Source organism: Canis aureus, chromosome 24 (genome assembly GCF_053574225.1).
Source record: "Canis aureus isolate CA01 chromosome 24, VMU_Caureus_v.1.0, whole genome shotgun sequence".
Taxonomy (NCBI): domain Eukaryota; kingdom Metazoa; phylum Chordata; class Mammalia; order Carnivora; family Canidae; genus Canis; species Canis aureus.
The window spans coordinates 26,289,496-26,311,901 of record NC_135634.1 but is presented as its reverse complement, the minus strand read 5'-3'; the positions used below and the strand labels follow the sequence as shown (position 1 = coordinate 26,311,901).

General features: G+C 35.2%; 1 protein-coding gene across 8 annotated transcripts in view; it reads left to right on the top strand.

Annotated features, from left to right (window-relative positions):
• GLRA3 (glycine receptor alpha 3) overlaps positions 1-22,406 on the top strand; it is a 207,084-nt gene that overhangs the window by 25,790 nt on the left and 158,888 nt on the right. For 4 of the 8 annotated variants that reach the window (XM_077868609.1, XM_077868608.1, XM_077868601.1 and 1 more), the window contains exon 2: positions 10,367-10,494. In XM_077868609.1, coding sequence (XP_077724735.1) covers positions 10,367-10,494 — 128 coding nt within the window. The other 4 variants (XM_077868603.1, XM_077868604.1, XM_077868606.1 and 1 more) reach the window with 4 other exon arrangements.

Sequence of the window (22,406 nt, the reverse complement as noted above, 5' to 3'; positions counted from 1 at the left end):
GAATTCATGTGCCATCATGAAGTCACTTTGTATAGGGAATATTCAACAGGAGAAAAATTGGGCTCTACCCTTGGAAGGGAGGAGTGTCAAAGAAAGTCTTGATTAAATATTTTTAAAATCATCACAGTTATGCTTGAGATGTTCTTTTTGTTCACATTTGGTACCAAACCATCATAAAACTTGTGGATTTTGTGTATATCTATTAGATTCTTCTACTCTTCTCCAACTCTGTTGCTATCTAAATTACTCAAACTAGGGCAGCCCCAGTGGCGCAGCGGTTTAGCGCCGCCTGCAGCCCAGGGCGTGATCCTGGAGACCCTGGATTGAGTCCCACGTCCGGCTCTCTGCATGGAGCCTGCTTCTCCCTCTGCCTGTGTCTCTGCCTCTCTCTCTCTCTCTCTCTGTGTGTCTCTATGAATAAATAAATAAAATCTTTTAAAAAAAAATAAATTACTCAAACTATCCTCAGCTTTCACCTTTACCACCAGAATCGTTTCCAAATGGGGCTTTAAGCAAAAGTCAATGTGTGATCTATAAGAGGGTTCATGATCTGATACCTACAACTCTCCAGCCTCATTTGTTATTAATATTGACACTCTTTGACCCTATTCCAGACACATTAATATTCTTTTAGTCTCTGGTACTTTTATTGACACCATGAATTCTGAGATATTATCTCTTGTATCTATCCATTCAGTCTTTTCCTGTGTGAAATTCTGGACTACCATGTCAACTGCCCCTCCTCCTAGAAATTTTCACTGACTTTTACATAACTTGATAGACTTCTTTTGAATTATTTAAAGTTTGGCTAGAATACCAAAACTTAAACCAAACTGCTAAACAAGAAATGGCATAAACTAAAAATTACTTTATTCACTCAATAGTTTAATTCTGAAAGACTTAATGTTCTGAATGAGAATTTAATTATTTAAGAGCAAACTAGTGTGTCAGTTGAATCCCTTACAACTATACATTTGCAATGTGACTTTGAACCTCTTCAGCTAAAGTAGTTTCAACCATAAGTTGAATCCATGAACTATGATGGGTCAATCATATCTTTTTCTTTTATGCTGCTCAATCTTTCCTGAAGATTCCCTGTATTTTTCTACACTTGAGTATCATGGAATACTATTATAACAAAATTCAGGGCCTTTTTATGTATTAGCTTGAGTGAATTTCTCTTATTTCACTTAAAAATATCCCTTACCAAAAGAGTCATGGTATCAAATGCAAAGTCCAAAATTTAGCATAAAGACTTGGCCATTTTTTGAAACATATATATAGATTGTGTCATTCGCTTTACTAAACTTATCTATGAAAAATGTGTGCCACTTAAAGTCTCTGTTTCAATACTGGTAAAAGAATATCTGTCTTGCCCAATACAAAACAATTAGTTAATGACAAAACTGGAATAAAAGCTTCCTGACTATCCATCTGGAACCTCAGCCATTGTACCATGATGATTTCCATTTAATTATCCTGTGTACTGAACACATAACAAAAACTATTAAGTCTATTCTAAGTAATTTCCAATGTTTCTGAAGCACTTAATTAGTTTTCTTTAAAATAAATAAGTCATTAAGGAGCTACAAATCAGTGAGTTAATTAACTGTGTTATGGCCTTTTAGTTCTTTCAGTTGAAATAAGCTAATGCCAAAATTATAAAGAAATAAAATATTACTCATGAGGATAAACAGTGTATAGAAGTTATAGCAGAAGTTTTCATAGAAGTTATAACAATTAGCATAAATTTTGAGCACAACATTCTACAAGTGTCTAGTAAAAATAAGTTCATGACAAAAATAAATTTTGTAGATAAAAAAGATTGTTTAAAGATTAGAGTTAAGACATTTCAAATGATTACATTATCTAATCCTCTGTTTGTATTTTTACTATTAAATGGAATCCTCCTTCTATGCACAAACAACATGTAATTATCACTAACAACTAGCAAGTATTGAACAGAGACACCATAGACTCTAAAAAGCACTAATTTATGTAAACACTGAATGTAGACATAACTGCAATATCACCATGATATTCCAATTTACAACCTTCCAGTTCTACTATTAAGTGATGATTTCATGATTTGATGATTTAAGTTTGTCTTGCAGATTTCTATATCTTGATTTTTTTCTATTTCTAAATACTTGTTCTAAGATTGTCTTTGGTTATTTGTTAGCATTACTCCTAACTTGGATAGAAGGAAAGTTGGACCCTCTCTCGTGTTAAGCACATACTCTAGGCATGATTACTGCTAGACTTGGAGGGTCATAGTCTAATGTTTGACCTCTCCATCATTATATTTAGTTAATTTGTTTCAAAAATATTTGTTCAGTTATTACTTTGGATGATCTGGATTTCTTCTGGGTCTATTAAAACATTTGGAACAGTCATGATTTGCTTAAGTAATAGATCCAAAAAAGTAGGAGATAGACATTGATTGATTAATTCTATTAAAATGACAATTGCAATTGTATTAAGTGCTACTAATCAAGAAGCACAAATGTAGGAAATATTTTAGCAAGGTTTTACAAAATCAGAGCGAATAGTTAGGATTTCTTGAGAAAATGATACTTAAGCTTAGATCATAAAGGTAATTAGAAGTTAGGTTGTACCAGAGGCATTGAAGAGAACATGGTGAGAAGTAGTTGTATTACAGATCTAAATTAGAAGGTAGAGCCAAGTTGATTGATATGATGTGAAATAAGAAGAGGAGGCAAGGTTACCAAAGATTTTTACCCCAAGAAATGGAAAGAGAAATGGAGTTGCCATTACCCAAGTTTGAAAAAAAATGAAAAAAGAACAAGTGTGTATGGGAATGTAAGTTTGATTTATGTTTGCTCTTATTAGGGAGCTGGGTTGCCAGCAATCTGTGATCAATTTATTCTAGTTTCAGAAATTGAGATGATTCTAAGCTATGCCTACTCTCCTGCTAAGGCCTCTACATTTCTGGTTCATTCTTACTCAAAGAATGTCTTTGAGATCTTAAAGCCACTTATAAGAGCTCATCCTTTGAATGAGTCCTGGAATACAGTGTTTGTCCCCATAAATCCATAAAGCTTTCAGAACTTTTACACAGATTGTAAACTACTCAGGCACCACTCAAGTTTATTCTCACCCCTGAGAAATGCAGCTCTTGGATACTTGGCTCCTTTCTGTGAATTTCTTTTATCTTAGGTCACAGCCATGTTTTTTTCTACTGTATTTTTAGCTCTTCAATGTAGATTTGTTTTAAACTAGTTGTTTTCAGTGTAAAGTTCCATTTGTTTAAAATATTGCTTTATACATTTAATGTTTAAGTGGCTTGGCAATAAAACTTTTTATACCTTTGTTTCTTCGCCTGTAATACATGGATTGTTATATCTAACCTGCAACATTGTTATGAGAATTAAATGATATCATGTATATATGCTTGAGAGATCAGGAAGCAACTATAATACTTATCATATTTATTATAAATTAAAATAGCCTAGGTCCCACCAAACTGCAGATATGAGTTCAGAAATGAGATAACTTTAAAATGATAATCGTATTTGACTGGCATATTGCTCACAGTAGCAAGAATCAAGATCCTAGTGCCTTGTTAATTTTTAGTTATTTTTCAGAGTCTCCAGAGGTATGCTACAATAGTCCTTTTATATTCCTTCACTATGGTCTCCTTTTAAAATAATTAGTACCATCAAACTATCAACTTAAAGCCTGCTTCACTGCATGTGTCTTCATGGCAAAAAATGATTCCTTTTATAAGGCAGAATCCTTTCATGTGAAATGCTCAAAACTTCACATATTCCCAGATGTCCCAGTTTCTCTTTAATTCTCTTAATGAGACTGAAGCCATAAATAAATGGTTAGAATGCACATCTTTTCCATTCTGCTTTTTTTGAACAGATATCAATTGCTTATATTTTTAAAACTCACAAAGTTCCTAATAGTAACTGAAATTTTTTTTTTCACAAAGAACTATAGCCCCATGAGAGTGGTTGTGGAGCCATAAAATAGAGGATAAGCTCTTTTTTCTCCATCATACCCTGAGCCTGAGGAGTCTGGGCATTGATTTATTCCCCACAAGTCACCCTTTCTGTGCAAATCAATTCACAAAAATAGATGCATGGAGATTTGTGAGCAAGACTTATCTCAAACTCTCTTTATGTTGCCCACCTATGTTTTTCATATTTTTTCTCAATTTTAAGGTGCATTTAGCAGAGGTAAATAGATATTGAAAATTATCCTAAATTCATCTTAAAAGCATCCATATTTAATTTTTATTTCTGTCCTACAAAAGTAGATGTTTTATTTTCTTATCTCATTGAGGAGGACAAAGGGAAGAGAAGAGGAGAGAAAGGGACATGTTTTTGATGAATTGTGATTTTTTAAATTACAATTTTTAATATATAATCATATATATCATCATCATATGATTTTATATGATATATTTTGTTTTTATATGATTATATATTTAATATGTAATCATATATATTTATACAATTATATATATTTAATATATATGATATATATAATCATATATATATATATATAGAGAGAGAGAGAGAGAGAGAGAGAGAGAGCATGAGCAGGGCAGGGAGGAGTACAGGGAGAGGAGAGAGAGAATCCTAAATAAGCTCCATGCCCATTATAGAGCCAATCTTTTGACCAGGAGAGCATGACCTGAGCTGAAACCAAGAGTCAGAAGCATAACCAACTGAGCTGCCCGTATGCCCCAAATTTTGATATTTTATTTCAAATCTTAAGAAAGCAGGTTTCTGCAAGTATCTCAGAAATTGAAGTCTCTGAACTTTCAAGTAGCCTGTCTTTATACAAATAAGAATACATAAAATACTTAGCTGGAACAAATATTTATTGATGGGACTGTATATGAGTCCACACACAGTTGCCAAGAAGAGTTAATAGTAAATAGTTAAGAAGAGGTAAGAATAAGTAGTAAATATAATAAATAGTAAAGATAATAAATACAGTACTTGGTGCAGTAGAGGAAAGAAGAGCCAAGTGTGGGAGGCAGACGAATGAACAGATTTGAGACGTTCATAAATAGAAGACTTCCAACAATTTCAAAGCTGCTTCTTTCTAAAGTATTGATCATTAGTAATTTACTAAGAACCTTAGTAACTTGCTATAACTATGGTTATTTTATTGATAGATATTTGGACAAAAATAATGAATTTCTTAATAAACAGTTTCTTATCCCAAATTCATTCTACATTAATCTTATAAGTCTTCTCACTGCCTCCTCCTGTCCTGGATTTTAACAACTCAAAAAAAAAAAAAGGTTTAAAACATGTTTGTACAGATGACAATATTGACTAAAAGTTAGAGAAAGAGAGACTTCTGGGTGGCTCAGTCAGTTAAGCGTCCAGTCAGTTAAGCGTCAGGTCATGATCTCCCAGATCCATAGCCTCTATGCCTTTCAGAAAAAAGGGATAGATGATGGAAAGGTGCTTTTCAGCCAATTACTCCATGTTGTTTTGTGGGCAATAATTCCTTCTGAGTTAAAATTGTGAATCTTTAGTAATAAAATCAGTTGTCTCTAAGCGCTTGGATAGTTCTTATGTCATTGAAAGGAACATAACTAATAAAATTGGAAAATTTCTCTGCTCAGAATTTTCTCATTTTTTACAAGCATCATTCTGCAAAACTTGGTTGTGAATCCCTGTTACAAAGCATGACGATTTTGCTCTCAGTGGTAGGAAGAAGGGAGCCAATCATTCTCTTCACTATAACCTCACTTTTCAGCTCCTGCTCACTAATACTTCTCAGGGATTCTCTGTAGACTTCAGATGGGCCAAAACAGAGTAATCTATTGAACTATGAATACTGTAAAACTTCAAATTTGTGTTCTATGTATGTTAGCTTTTTAGCACAGTGCTTTGCACCTAATAAATTATGAGAACTCAAAATTCATTGTTTCAATATTTAACAGATATTTAAGTGCATTTGACATGAGAAAGGATATTTTTACATAATAAAAATGCACTATAACTTTAGATTCAAAATAAATAAATAGAAATAAATAAAATAAAAAGTTCTCTCAGTTTTACAGACATCTTTAAATCTTTTCCACCATAAAAGCAGTGAGAAACTACCAAAAAATGTGACAACCAATTTTTTTCAGAACTCTGGCATTTCACCAGAGATTTGCAGCAATATATGAAGTAGTTTAATCAAGAAAAATAGCTGAATCTTGGTAAGAATAGTGGGATTTGTGGCTATAACTTATCCTATTCTTGTCCTCCTTACTTAGCATGGTAGCATTGTAAACCAATGGCCTCTAATTACAGTAAAAACCAACAACCTGGAAGCTAGTAGAGTGGATAGGAAGGAGTTTGAATTCATTTAAAGCCTCATTGTTGAAGAACTGTCACTATTTGACCTGCCTGGAGGTTCTCTGGAAGACTCCATTAGCAAGACTCCTTTAGACCTAACTTGGAGCTCACTCAGCATAAGTCTTTTTCCTGGGAATATTTGTCAAAAGCATTTAGAGGCAATGTTCTAATTTCACAGGTGCCTGAGGCAGTAACAGTGGGAGCAAACAATAGACTAACCAAAAAGCTTAAAAGGAAAAGCAATGGAATTGATATGCCCATAGGGGTTTGGAAAAGCCCACACATTTCTAGGTATCTAGAAGACTACATATATGTATGGGGCTGTGAGCATGCCCAGCATTATGGGCCTAACTGAATCCTTTCAAAATTCATATGTTGAAATCCTAACTCCTGATGCCTAAGAATGTGCCTTTATTTGGAGATAATTAAGATAAAACTAGGTTCTATGGGTTGGTCCTAATCAAGGACTGGTGTCCTTCTAAGAAGAGGAGATTAGGACACAGACACACAGAGAGGAAGAAATCGAAGAGGACCATCTGCAAGCCATGGAGGGGACCTGTCAGAGGAAATTAGCCCTGCCAACAATGTGGTCTTGGTCCTCTAGCTCCCAGAATTGTGAGAAAATTAATTTCCATCATTTAAGCCACTCGGTCTGTGGTACTTTGTTAAGACTGCCCTAGCAAACTAATATACATAGAGTTAGTTGTGTGCATACTCAGGAAAGACCTGAGAGGACGTTAAGTTCTGAACACTGGCTGGCCTTGAACCCCTGTGCAAATGGCAAATCAAGGTGAAGGCAGAGTTGTCAACTGCTGACTCAGTGTTGAAGGTGTGACCCCATAAACACAGAGCCTCCAGAAAATACTGGGGGATTTATTGGTTTTAGGAATTTAAGAAAATCCCTGTCCAATTTTTAGGTGATTTCTAAGCCACTCACACAGATATTTCTATAGTCATACACAATAAAGAATGTAGACTTTACAGAATTAGTTCAGAAAAGCCAATTAAAGAAAAAAAGCAAAAACAAAAAAACAGACAGTGGCAACAAACCCTAGGAAGGAGGGAGAATATGATTTAGAGAGTAACCATACTATATTATTTAAAATGTCCCATTTTCAGTAAAAATATTATGAGATATTTAAAGAAAATAAAGTATGGTTCATACACAAGGGAAAAAAGGGCAATCAACAGAATCTTCCCTGAGAAAGCAAAGAGAGTGGAATTACTAAACAAGACTTTAAACTAGTTTGTTTTAAAGATTTATTTATTTATGTTAGAGAGGATGGGGAATAGCAGAGGGAGAGAGAGAAGCAGACCCCTCATTGGGTTTGGAGCCTGATACAGGGCTCAATCCCACAACCCTGAGATCATGACCTGAGCCAAAATCAAGAGTCAATTGCTTAACTCACTGAGCCACCCAGGTGCCCCAGACTTTAAACCAGTTATTTTAAATACATTTTTAAAAAACTAGAGCCCTCTGTCCAAAGAACTAAAAATAAAGTATGATAATAATTATCTCTGCAATGCAAAATACCAACAAAGAGATAGAAAATACAAAGAAGAACAAAAGAGCAATTCTCGAGTTGAAAACTGGAATAACAACAACAACAAAAAAGTGGAATAGGGATCCCTGGGTGGCGCATTGGTTTAGCGCCTGCCTTTGGCTCAGGTCATGATCCTGGGGTCCTGGAATCAAGTCCACATCGGGCTCCCTGCATGGAGCCTGCTTCTCCCTCTGCCTATGTCTCTGCCTCTCTCTCTCTCTCTTTCTCTCTCTCTCTCTATGTGACTATCGTATATAATAAAAATTTAAAAAAAGTGGAATAATTAAATGAAAAACTCATTTTCATTTAGTTGAAGGCTAGTGCTTACTTCCTATGACTGCTATTAACAATTACAACGAACAACAGTGATTTATTCTTCCACAGTTCCGGAAGCCAGAAGTCTAAAGTCAGTTCACTGGGACCAAAACAAGGTGTGAGTAGGAACCGAGTGCCCTCCAGAGGCTCTAGAAGAGAGAATGTGTTCCTTTTCCTGGCTCTGTTGACTGCTGGTATTTCTTGGCTATGCACATCACTCTAATACTCTTTGCTTCTCTGGTCACAGTGCCTTCCCCCTCCTGTGTGTAGTCAAATATGCCTCTGCCTCTTTTATAAAAATACAGGTCATTGCACACAGGGCTAATTTGGATAATCTAGAATTATCTTCCCCATGCAGTGCAAAATGTGAGGGATTGTCAGTTTAGCATACATAGTATTCTATTGTTTTTTAAAAGGTGAAGCAAAGGGTATAATTCGTTCAGGTCAAAGTAAATTGGTTTATTTGTTGTTAGGAGAATGTAGAAGTTTATTTTCTGATAACCAAAAGGAAGGATTTTGTAAAAGAAATGTGGGGAATGGTTTAGAAGCAGAAATCTGTAGTTATGAGAGTTCTTGGGCTATGGGAAATGAGGAAATGCTACTTAAGAGGACAGGTGAAAGTTACTTAAAACCAGATGGTAGAAGAAAGAAGTTCTAGAGTTATTGAGAATGTAATGGTCTTTTTATGATATCATCAGCATCATTGTCATCACCATTATTATTACATTGGAATAAACTTTTCAGAGATCTGGGTGACAGGGAGTTCAACTGACCAGTAATAATCAGAGGTAAAAGGTTACAAAATAATGTGGAGCCAAAATAATAGGGAGAAGAGAAACTTCTTGTCAGGCAAAAAGCATGAGAGTCAGAAAGAGAGCCGCTGGGCTGATAAGTGGCTTAGAATGTCCAGAACTAGATAGAAACTTTGGAGCTGCACAATAGTTAATGGATGCTGTTAGCTGTGATCCTCCACTTTCAGAAACATCAATCTCACATTATGATTGATATTGGATTTTAAAATTGTGCCTCTGTGTGTGGTAGACAATTCAACAGTGATGGCTGTAAGACCCATTTTCACTACTTATTAAAAATTCTGGCAGGAGGAATTTGATACTGCTGAGTTCAAGCTGTGACCACAGAGGCTCAGGGCCTGGCAATGCTCTGAGTTGAGTGACAGAGCTGGGAGGATCTGATGACTGACAATCTCCAGGAAGTAACATCAGCTAGAATATATCAGTTTCAAACACATGTGTGCTCAGGAAGTCTGTTGCACTTCCCTGAGCAAAGCTCTATGGATAAAAAGAATTATTTGATCTTAACAAGCAGACCCTGGCCTTCTGTGGACCAGCCTAGGTAAATGAGGAGCTGGATGGGGTGCAGCGACACTTTTGTGCTTCTAGGATGAGCAGCTGCATGAAGCAGAAAATGTCTGAATGAAAAAAATGTACAGTACTCTTTACTTTCCTGGACACACATTCTTATTGTATAATAACCAGGTGCACTGATCACACTGATGGCGATTTCTCAATCTTTTTTTTTTTTTATTTCTCAATCTTAATGCACAAATTTTAGATCCGAATAAAAGGTGCTGTAGATGAATGATACAAAGTGAAAGCAGAATGAATTTAACTGGGTATGTTACTAATATAGGAAGCCTCTAATTGAAGAAAAGAACATTACTGCTTAATCTGTAGGACAGAAGTTTTATTACCATTGAGAAGATTTCGCAAAACTTGAAAGATGATGCTTTTCCTTCAATAAGAGCAGTAAGAATTATATCTCATAGCTTAATTTTCTTTTTTTTTTCTTATGCCTGAATCTCTAAGACACTTTTAACTAAAAATTACAATTAGAAGTCAAACTTGGGTAAATACAAATTTTGAAAGCCTACTAATTTGGAAATGCCTTTATTTCCAGATTTACCACAAAATAATGTCACCTCTGATCTTTGGGCTGAATACATGTGAAACCTAATAAATACTGACTGTAGATCTATAAAGACCTATCTGTCATTATGATAACATTCACTGTATATAGTAGAGAAAGTTTTCCTTTTTGTTTTAAAAGGTATTTTTGCTTACCATTTTTATTTGCTATTTATGGTGACAATTATTAGGAAGACTTTGTTATCGTTTTTTGGTAAAATCTGAATGTTCTCATTTATAGCTTGGTTGCAACAAAGGAAACAGACAGTGCAAGATCTCGAAGTGCTCCAATGTCACCTTCTGACTTTCTGGATAAATTAATGGGGAGAACATCAGGATATGATGCAAGAATTAGACCCAACTTTAAAGGTAATTGTTCTGTTTACTATTCTATGTGAAATGTGTTTTGAATATGCTTTAACAAGATAAATCTTCAGATTAATTCCACCAAAAATTCTCATGCTAATTTCCAGTAATCTTCCAAGTACTGTGGTATCATAGATATGTCTTGAGAGAAAAAAATCTATTCTCATGTTAATAGCTCTCTGAATTTATCTTCTTTGGACCAATAGTGTTTCTTTGTCTTTCTTTGTTATAATACTTGTTGTCATGATGCTTCATTTTAGGAAATTATTTTTTTGTAGATATTTCTACAATAACTCCTAGTCACCGGAAAGGAAGCTTCTTTAAATCTGGTAATAACCATATTTTAAGTTCCCCACAGCAAGACTCTATGTTGTGGGGAATCAAACAGTTGTTGAATTTTTGTACTGGGAAGGGTCTGGATAACTAAAAACGACTGATAACATTTAAAAAATTATTCCATCTACCAAATGTTTTACCTAAATTTAAAGGAAAGAGTGTAATTGCCAATGCATATGTACTCTTTTTTAATCTTCTGTTTAATATAGTGATAAGCAACATTTTTATACAGGTCCTATGTAGATTATTCAGAACCATGATATGTCCTAGGGTAAAAGATTGGAAAGCTACTTCCATGCTCATACTTCTTTAATATCTCTGGGATATTATTCTATTTCAAAAAAGAAAATGATCCAAATTATAAGAATACCTACCGTTTCCATGAGATTCAGTTAAGCTATTTTCATTCTTAAAAGAGAAAGGAAATACAATGTAGTCTATAATTATTTTCCCTGAATTTGTTTTTATGGGAGAAAAAAGAAAAAGAATTGCTTAGCAGTTGTTTAAGGATTGTTTAGAAAAACTAATAAAAGCCAAGAATGGGTAGCAGGAGAAAAAAAATAAGAGTAAAAGATGTTGATAATTCTTAAGTAAAAATTATGAATTGCTTCAATTTCAAAATGATTTTGACCCATAGATTGCATGCTTTGATTTGTCTTTAAGCATTTTGACTGTAATATTTTTATTTTATTTTTATATTTTTTGAACATAAATATATTTTTTTAGGATTTTGTTTATTTATTTATTTTAGAAAGATAGAGAGAGCATGAGCAGTGGGAGTGGCAGAGGGAGAGGGAGAAGGAGTGGGAGAATCCGAAGCAGGCTCCATACTCAGTGCCAGGCTGTAGGGGGGTACTCCATCTCATGACCTTGAGATCATGACCCGAGCTGAAGGCAAGAGTCTGATGCTTAATCAACTGAGCCACCCAGGTGCCCCAACCATAAATATTTTTAACTGCATGAGAGGAAAACACTAAATGTAAGCTGTGAGAAAATAGTACAGCTTAAGAGATATAATACACAAATGAAATGAGTTTTTGGCATTATGAGGATCTTCTACAAAATGAGGAAAAGCAGTATCCCTGACATTAGGTAGAAAACTAACTTTGAATGGATCTTGAAAAATATTCAGTTGTCATATCAGTAAACAGCAAGAAACATAATCAGTAATTATTGGATTCATTATGGTGATTCTATTCAGTGATTCAGAAGTATTGCTTTGTTTTCACTGAAAACTAATGAGGAAAATGTACTCAGTTTTTAAATGTATGTGAACATTTTTAAAAATCACATAAACAGACTCAATGGATATCTTAATAAAAATGCAGGTGAGTTACCACAAAATAGCACCTGTGCCTTTGCTACTCTCTTGGAAAATTTACTTTTATTTTATCATTTCAATTATTTAACAAAGGAAATTTTAAATCATCTTAAATGTGATTAATATTTCTATTTATGTGTGAGGCTGGGAAAGGACTGAAAAGATTTGGTCTTTCTTAAAATAAGTGCTGATTTTTTTAAATAAAAATATACTTCTAAAAACTAGCTGATAACCAAACCCAGTTTAGAAGTTAATATATTTTTTTAATTGTGTATAGAGAATCAATTTTTACTTCCCAGTGCCTTTAAAGGAATAGAAAAGAAAGGGGAGGGGGGATTTCTCTCCTTTAAGATTTTTCAAGATATCTTATACTCTGAGTATCAGAAAAGCAAGTGGATGCTCATTTGATTACCATAAATCATGTCAGTCTTTAAAAAGGATACCTTAATGGATTAATTCTTATCTAACACTCTTGTTTTTTCACCTCTCGCTAGAGTCAAATGTTGTTGTCTCTGGGGTAGTTCACAGCCTCCTCCCCAAATTAGGCACATTCAACAGTGTCATTTCATTGAATAAAATAAATGATAATCTGACCATCATTTCATTGCCTAATATTGGAGATAAATAAAATATATTTAAATATTTTTTGAGGTTTTATATACTAACAAACTAAATCCAAGATCTGTCAGAAGATGATTAGACAGAAAGGAAGGTCAGCCCTTCTATTGTCAGGTACCTAGGGACCCACTACCCCTCTTTAAGGAAGAAGCTCATAAAAAGTGTGGAGAAACTGTTCTAGTAGCATTCCACTCAGTTTTTCTGTGTAGTAGCTCACAAGACTAAAAATACATGTCTCCCTCACCTGCCATATTGATTGTTTTTCCCATTGTTTATCTTTTTTTAAAGGAATTTACCTAGCTAATCAAATAAACTAATTTAAACTGGGTATTATATATATACTCCACCTCTCAATTTGTCAAAGACAAGAAATTAATACTCTAAAGCTTTAGAGACATGAATATCAGTAGCAGATATTCCACTAGTCTGCTCTTGTTTTTTTCCTTAATAAGCAAAATTAAGTAATTTTATTTAAAAAAAAAAAACAATAGGGGTGGGAATTCGCCAAAACAGATGTAACAATGTATTACAATAACTTAATTGATTTAGTCCTCTCATCTAGATTAAATGTTAATAAAAATAACATTTTTGTTACTAGAAATTATTTCTATTTCTATTCTATTTCTATTATTTCTGTAAGTAGAAGATGATTTACCTGGATAATTGCTCAGGCAATGGGCAAGTGTATTCAGAATATAAAAGCATTGGAAAAAACCTCTCGGGGGTTTATTCTCTCAGGGATTTACAAATTTTGTGAGAGAAAAACAAAATCTCAGTATTGATCCTCTCAGACAATTTACAGAGAATAAGTGAGAATGTTCAATTTCATTAGCTTCAATCTCAGTGAAATACAAAGTATATTACTAATGTGATAGTATTTTCACCTTTCAAAATATCAACATTTGAAATTATGTTAACTATTCCAGCTCAAATGAATTATTATGAAATTTATTTCTGGAATACTGATTTCAAATTTATGATTGTTTTTACAAGTACATATACATCAAGGTATCTTGATGATGTATAGTGGAGAACAACTATGAAACAATATAAATTGACTTTATTAAAATGTTACTTTGACTTTGTTCTTTTATATACTGCAAACAAAAAAATCTAGATGTAGACATTTTTCTTTAAGGTAAATTATGATACTATTTATATATATTTTTAAAGATTCTATTTATTTATTCATGAGAGACACAGAGAGAGAGAGAGAGAGAAAGGCAGAGATGCAGGCAGAGAGAGAAGCAGGCTCCACTCAGGGAGCCCAACACGGGACTCGATTCCGGGACTCCAGGATCACCCCCTGGGCTGAAGGCAGATGCTAAAACGCTGAGCCACTTAGGGATCCCCCAATTTGTATTTTTTTGTCACATTTTTTCTAAAACAACCTATACCTTTAAAACAAATCTGACCTGTTTAAGATTAAATATTTTAAATAAATTATTAAAATATAACACACAAAAGTAGGAATAAATAGTTATCTTAAAACTCCTTAAATTGGCACCAAGCATAGATAGGACAGCCTCTTCCATCAAAAATTATCTTAGTAATTAAATTAAATATAACTATTAGCTACTTATAATAATAAATATTGATAGAAATTAAAACATTTAAATGCCTAACTCACTAAACATTATCTTTCTTGTTCAGTATTATTCAATTGTTCTCTTCCTCTTCAGAATGCTTATAACTTATATTAAATTTTGATAAGAATCAGGTTTCTCAAAAAAAGAAATCTCTTTGCCTTTAGTATAATTTAAGTACAAAAACAATTCCAAATCTAGGTCATATCTTAGTTCTGCTTAATATAATGATTTCTTGAACTATTATAAAGAATACACTTAATAATAACAATAAGATCTAGAAATAATCTGAGTAGGGGCAGCTGGGTGGCTTATTTGGTTAAGCATCCAACTCTCAATTTCAGCCCAGGTCATAAATAATCTCAAGGTCATGTTGTCAGGGTGGTAAAAGGGAGCCCTGCTTTGCGCTCCTCACTGAGCATGGAGCCTGCTTAAGATTCTCTCTCCCTCTCCTTCTGCCCACCTCCCTATAATAAATAAATAAACAAATAAACAAATAAATAAATAAATAAATAATCTGAGAGTCTGCTAAAAAGAATTAGCAAGTAAAGCTCCAAATGTCACAAAACTTGTTAATCCTTCGACAAATATTAGAGTTTTGCACAAATCATTATTTCAAAAATTTGGTCTTAGCAGGAATGACATGTGTAGAAATAGTTATTTCCACTTTGAAAGATGAAAATAATAGTCAGGCAACACTATTTCTTCCCTGGAATTTGAAATCCTTTCTTTTTAGAATTCTTCCTATCTGGGGAAAGCAGAAATGGAAGAGGCACTTCCATTTGGGAGAGAGAGCACACCTCACTATAGCCTGGACCACACAGCCTGTAGAGCCAGTGGTCAACACACGATCCTATCATGTTACCACCGACTTGGAGGGCCAAATGATTTAAGGGAGGACCCCCAGAAGTTTCTTGAATTCATATTTTTATCTCACACTTCTTTTAGTTTTCAAGTTTTCTTTCTTTTTTCTTCAAGTTTTATTCCTCTCTCTCCACACACAGAGATAGAATAAAACACCCTTTTTTTTCCTTCATTTTCAGAACAGAAGTAAGTTGATAGATACACTTTTTGAGCTCTGGTTTTTCTATCTTTTTTTATTTTCCTTTTTTAAATTTCTAGACTTTTTAAACAGCAGTTTTAAGTTTACAGAAAAATCAATTGGGAAGTACAGAGAATTTCCACATCTCTCTCACCCACCACAGTTTTCCCTATTGTTTAGGTCTTGCATTAGTATGGTACATTAGTTAGAACTGATGAATTAACATGAACTATTAATTATTCATCAACAGTTAATAATGATGTGTTATTATTAACTAAAGTCCATTGTTTACATTAGAGTTCACGCTTTGTGTTATACATTTTATGTTATACATTTTATGTGGGTTTTTAAAAAAGATTTTATTTATTTATTCATGATAGACATAGAGAGCGGCAGAGACATAAGCAGAGGGAGAAGCAGACTCTCTGCAAAGAGCTCAATGTGGGACTAGATCCCAGGACACTCGGATCAGGCCCCAAGCCAAAGGCAGATGCTCAACCACTGAACCACCCAGGCATCCCTTTATGTGGGTTTTTACAAATGAATAACCCACATATAACCATCATTATTGTATCTTACAGAAGTTTCAATGCCCTAAAAATCCTCTGTGCTTTAGCTATGAATGTCACTCTCTGTCTCCACCCAAATCTCTGGCAACCGCTGATCTTTTTACTGTCTGTAGAGTTTTGTCTTTTTCAGAATGTCATATAGGTAGAATCCTATAGTGTGAAGACTTTTCAGAATGACAGTATACTTTTAAGGATCCTCCATGTCTCCTTGTGGTTTGATAGCTCATTTCTTTTTATCACTGAATAGTATTATACAATAATCTCTTGTTTATACATTTGACATGAAAGTAACATTATGCAATTATCAAGCTACAGAATTCTAACTGCAAAGTCTGTAGATATTGTGCCATTGCCTACTGACATTTACTATTATAAAAAAACTGAAAATCCTATTTTGATTTTTGCTTCCTTATATGTAGACTATTTTTTTCTAACTATTCATATTTTTCTTATTTTTTTAAAGTATGGCTCTGTGTTATTCTCCAAAACAGCTCTCTTTATTTAAAAAAAAAAATCTGATCTTTTTTCATCTGTGTCTAACATACTCCCACTCATACCCTTTACCCTTTTGTCTTTTTCCTCTATATTTAGGGAGGATTGTTCAGATTTGTTCTGTAAATGACTCTGATATTATACCTGGCGTCATTTGGAGTGTGTCAGAAGATGTTAACTCTGCGATTATGTCTTGGTATCTTCACAGTCCTCTTTATCCTAAACTATTTTCCTTGAATGTGACATCTCAGACGTTGTGTTACAGGTTGCTAGGCAGGTGCTATTTTGTATGTTTAGCTGTTTTGTTTACAACAGTAGTAAGAAACAGGTGCCTGAACTGGGAAAAAAATTCAATTGTCTAAATATATTAGTGATGAAAAGCAGCACTTCCTTGCCTCAACAGCTCTTATGTACACTTGTACTTCTTTAAAGCAAACTCTCCAAAAAAATTGCCTTTTACAAAAATGACATGATAAGATTCCATTGCACTAACTCAACTTTTTATTTAATGCCTTAATTCATGCATTTCACCTCTTCTGTTATTCTTTTCTGCCCGATGATCCTTCTTCTCTTCCTGCAGGAATAGTTATGTTTATTCATCTTGTTCCCTCTCTTTAGGCTGCTACTTTTCTTACATGTGATAGAAATACTCTGTAGTTCAGGAAAGATTGAGTTGATTTGGGTGCCGATAACAGGTTTTGTCTGGTGGTGGCAGTGTGTGTGTGTGTGTGTGTGTGTGTGTGTGTGAGGAGATGATTTGCTGCTATTTTTCTCACTAGAAAAGGAAATCTGACAGAGACATTCCTGCCCTGAACAGAACTGTGCTTTAGATGAGTGTTGAGTGTCAACTAGGCTATGGTCTGGCGTCCTTCAGTCCTTCAGAAGCCAAAATACAGACAGCTTTAGTTTTAATGTAGTATCAGAACTCTGTTTTCTCCAACCATATTTTTTTTTAACTTTTTGCAAAGAGAAGTTGAATAAAGTCTAAGAATCTAATGCACAGCATTGTGATTATAGTTAATACTGGATGATTAACAATTGCTAAGTTGTTTGGATGCCTGGGTGGTTCAGCAGTTGAGTGTCTACCTTCAGTTCAGGGTGTAATCCTGGAGTCCCAGGATGGAGTCCCACATAGGGCTTCCTGCATGGAGCTGGCTTCTCTCTCTGTCTAAGTCTCTGCCTCTCTCTCTCTCTCTCTCTGTGACTCTCATGAATACATAAATAAAATCTTTTTAAAAAATTGCTAAGTTGCTATTTCAAAGTCGCTAAATGGGTATATCATTGATGTTTTCACTGTAGAAAAGAAATAGTAATTATGTGGCATGGTGGAGATGTGTAAATGTAAGATGGTGATCATATTTCAATATGCAACTGTATCAGATCAATACAAGGCACCATAAACTTAAACAATGTTGTATGTCAATGATATCTCAGTATAGCTGGGAAAATAAAGTATTTTAAAAGTCCGCATTGATTCAGAGAACCATATTATTCCCTATCACCTTAATGAACTATGTTTGCAAAAACTAAAAAAAAAAAAAAAAAAAAAAAAGCTATTTCCATGCCTTCAAAAATGTCTTCAGGCTAAACCCCAAGCCATTCCTGCTCTGTAGGAATATGGATGGGATGCAAGGAACTTCTAAGACAGGTACCTTTGGTTTCTCCCCGCAGACCCCTTTTAACTTCCCACCTCCTTTTTTGAAGAGAAGGACCCTAAGCTCTGTGCCTCCCTGGGTCAGTCCTACCACATTAGCTCCCTTCTTCATGCTGTCCTAACGCACATTTATTTTAGGTTCTGCTCTGTTTCATTGATCAACTGTTTTGTTTTGTTTTTTCCTGCCTTCTATATTTTGTGTCATCAAACTAATTATGACTTTCCTCCCATTTTCTTTTGTGTGATGTGTTTAGTCTCATTTTTATTTGCTAACATCATTTTATGTCCTCAGAGAGAAAGAAAACTATGTTTAACTTTCCATCTTGAAATAGAAGCATCTAGGAGTCATTTGAAACTAGAAGCAAGATAGTGGATGAAAAACAATCAGATAACAAATAAATGTACATCCATAGACAATAAAATTCTATTTTACTAGGCCATTTTACCAACTTTTTCTGGATTCTACTTCTTTCTTTTGACCTTATTGTTTGATAACCCTTACATCTAATTTGGATTCAGGCAGAAAGTGTTCTCTCAGGAATCACCCAATTACATATCCTTCCCAAACATTTATTGCTTTTTGCCATTTTAAAAAAATTCAATCTCCAATGGTTATTTTCTTTATCTAGAAATACCATTGTTTGCCTTCACAATGTCTTTATGGTTTCTGATTTTTCATTTTTAATATTTCTCTATATTAATCCCTTTCTCTCACATCACAAATCCAGGTTTCAAATAGTTTATTCTGCTAAAACACATTCTATCCCCCAGGATGGCATGTATACCTATTACTTAATTCCTACCTGGCTTCTTTTTCAGGGAAAAGTATTAGCATATTCTTTATCCATTTTAACTATTTATATTTATCCAGACATTATTCTTGATTAAAGTTCACACTTATTTTTTGAAAAATATAGGTTTCCTCCTGCAGTTTTACATAATGCAAGGTCATTTTAACGGAAGAATCTTTTTAATGATAAGTCTTTCTAAAACTATAAATGTTCACATGAAATGCTCACAAACTTAGACTGGTATGCCCTAGATCTTAATGTAAAGATACATTTATTCAGCGTCATGATCAGACTATTACATTTAGCAATCAACAGCATGGGTGCAAAAAAAAAAAATCTACATTAAAACCCTTTGTTGGAATGCTTTACACTTTCCACAGAACAGAAACTAAAATAACCTGTTATACAATTAGTCACAAATACAGTCCTCGAGTTTTTTGCCCATACACATGAGTATTGTCTAAAACATGTCTTCTTTGTAGTAGCTAGGCCCTGCCACCACTGTGCTTGGCTGAGTTCACAAATCTGTTGTAACCTGTAGCTTCCCTGTCACTTCTCTGGCTCTCCTCTCCTGCTAAGCTTTGTTTCCTGGCAGTAATTAAAACCTTCTGCCACTGCCATAGCTGCTGCTGCTGCTGGAACCACCATAGCCACCTTGGTTTCATGGTTTGGCAAAGTATTGGCCTCCACCACCATAGGGGCCAGAGCTTCTGCCTCCAAAATTTCCTCCTTTCATGGGTCCAAAATTTGAGGATTGATTGTTGTAATTGCCAAAATCGTTATAGCTTTCGCCACCTCCAAAGTTGCTTCCGTTATTACCAAATCCGTTATAGCCATCCCCACTGCCACCGTATCCACCACCACCTCGACTGCCACCGAAGCCACCTCGACCACTGAAGTTCCCTCCACGACCAAAGTTGTCATTCCCACCAAAACCACCTCCACGACCACCACCAAAGTTTCCAGAACCACTTTGGCCTCTTTGGCTGGACGAAGCACTAGCCATCTCTTGCTTCGATAGGGCTTTCCTTACTTCACAGTTGTGGCCATTCAGAGTATGGGATTTTTGTTTTGTTTTTTTTAATTTTTTTTATTTATTTATTATAGTTACAGAGAGAGAGAGAGGCAGAGACACAGGCAGAGGGAGAAGCAGGCTCCATGCACCCAGAGCCCGACGTGGGATTCGATCCTGGGTCTCCAGGATCTTGCCCTGGGCCAAAGGCAGGCAGGCACCAAACCGCTGCGCCACCCAGGGATGAGTATGGGATTTTTGAATGACAATCTTGTCTACAGAGTCGTGGTCATCAAAGGTCACAGAAGCAAAACCTCTCTTTTTGCCACTGCCTCGGTCAGTCATGATCTCAATCACTTCAATTTTCCCATACTGTTCAAAATAATCTCTTAGATGATGTTCTTCAGTGTCTTCTTTAATGCCACCGACAAAAATCTTTTTCACAGTTAAGTGGGCACCGGGTCTTTGAGAATCTTCTCGGGAGACAGCCCTCTTTGGTTCCACGACTCTTCCGGCCACCTCGAGTGGCTGGGCCTTCATGGCCCGTCCGCCTCCTCCACGGTGGCATAGGTGAGAACCCAAAGCCTCTGGAGCACTTGGTGTTGGGCTCTCTCATTACCACACAGTCCATAAGCGTCCCCCATTGCTCAAAATGGGTCCTCAGACTCTCATGGGTTGTTTCGAAGCTCAAACCTCCGATGAAGAGCTTCCACAGCTGCTCGGGCTCTTTGGGAGACTCTGACTTAGACGTGACCGCGGTGGGAGGGGAGACTTTAACGATGCTTACTCGGCGGCGTCCAGGGGCAGAAAGGAGTAATCTAACGAACGTATCTGCATTAGTAATTTTCTTCATGATTCATTTTAGGTAATGCATCTTAATAAGAGTATCACAGAAGTGGTGCTTTGTTCTGATTATATTTTATCAGATGATGGACCATGTTAAATTTTGCTATCACTGTTAGTGTTCACTTTGATTAACTGATTAAGTTGATATATTCTAGGATTTATCTATATACATACACACATTTGCATAAATACACACATGTTTATATTCATATGTATACTAATTTACATCTCTATCTTTACTTCTCTCTGAAAACTATGAGTCATACTAATATCTCTGATACCATAGGTTTATTCTAGTTTCTGAGTTTTCGTATTTTAACTTCCTCATCTGACAGTAAGAAACCTGGCTCCCTATATCATTAAAGTAATGATTTATTTGATCAATATGTAATAGTTCTCCCTGTCTGCAGTCACTGGCCACTCTCTCTCCTGCACAAATGCCCTAGAGTCCCTCCTATTTAGACTCTGACAGATCATGCCCAGATGCCCCCAGGTGGACACTCTCCTCACCCTTCTCTGGTTCTAATACTCCACACCAGCTGTCTCCCTATAGGAACATCCTCTAGCTGTAATATCCTGTGTGTGCTGTGTATATACCCCTTCTCCCCAGATGTCCTTCTCATCCGGTCTGGTCTACCACGCTCCTATAGCCATCCCAGCATGGATGCCCATCTTGTGTTGCCTGATTGAATGGCTTTAAGACTGCATTTGCAGGAAGGAAATGGAAGGAAAGGGAACAGAAAGAAGAAACTGGATCCTATTTTTATGCCATAAATTTCAAACTTTTTTCGAGTATCTAACAAATAATTTAAATCTGGATCTAAAGTCATCAAGTTTATTTTTGTCAATCAAAAAATAAAATAAAGGGCACTTGGATGGCTCAGTCAAACATCTGACTCTTGATTTCAGCTCAGTTCATTACCTCAGTGTCCTGAGATCGAGCCCCACATAGGGCTTCATGCTCAGCGGTGAGTCTGCCTGAGAATTCTCCCTCTTCTTCTCTCTTTGCCCCTCCCCCCACTCTCTGTCACAAATAAATAAATAAAATCTTTAATATAAGCAAATAAATAAATAATGTCTCTCCTTGTGACATGACTACATACATACATGTGACATGTACACATGTAAGTTCACGTGTATAGATGTAAATACAACCTTTTTTTGAGATTGAGTCTTTCAGTTGAATTCTATGTCTTTGAAAAGGGTGAGGTTTTAATACAACATTATGTTAAAATTTTCTTGGAATTATTTTTATGAAATCTTGGGCTATTTTTTGTTGGTTTCTCTGTTTGTTTGCTTGAGATTTGCCTTGTGAATAGTTTTTCCCTAGTATGAATAGCAATAATCTAATTGCCAAGGCTTTGCGATGTACTTTGCCATTTTGCCTTTATCTATATCTGAATTTGAAAGGCATGTTCTACTTCTTCAAGGGACATCTAAAAGAAAACATACCGCTGAAAACATCTGCAAGTACTGTCATTTACTTTTCGGGCCAATGATGGCTAATGTAATGAACAATTTAAAGGCACAATTTGCCATATGGATGCTAAAGCAATTCTTTGCTCTGCTGCTAAACATAGCAGTGTATTAGATGGATGTAACAGCTTTTGCACTGGCACTGAGAAGTAGCAGATTGGCCAAAGACTGC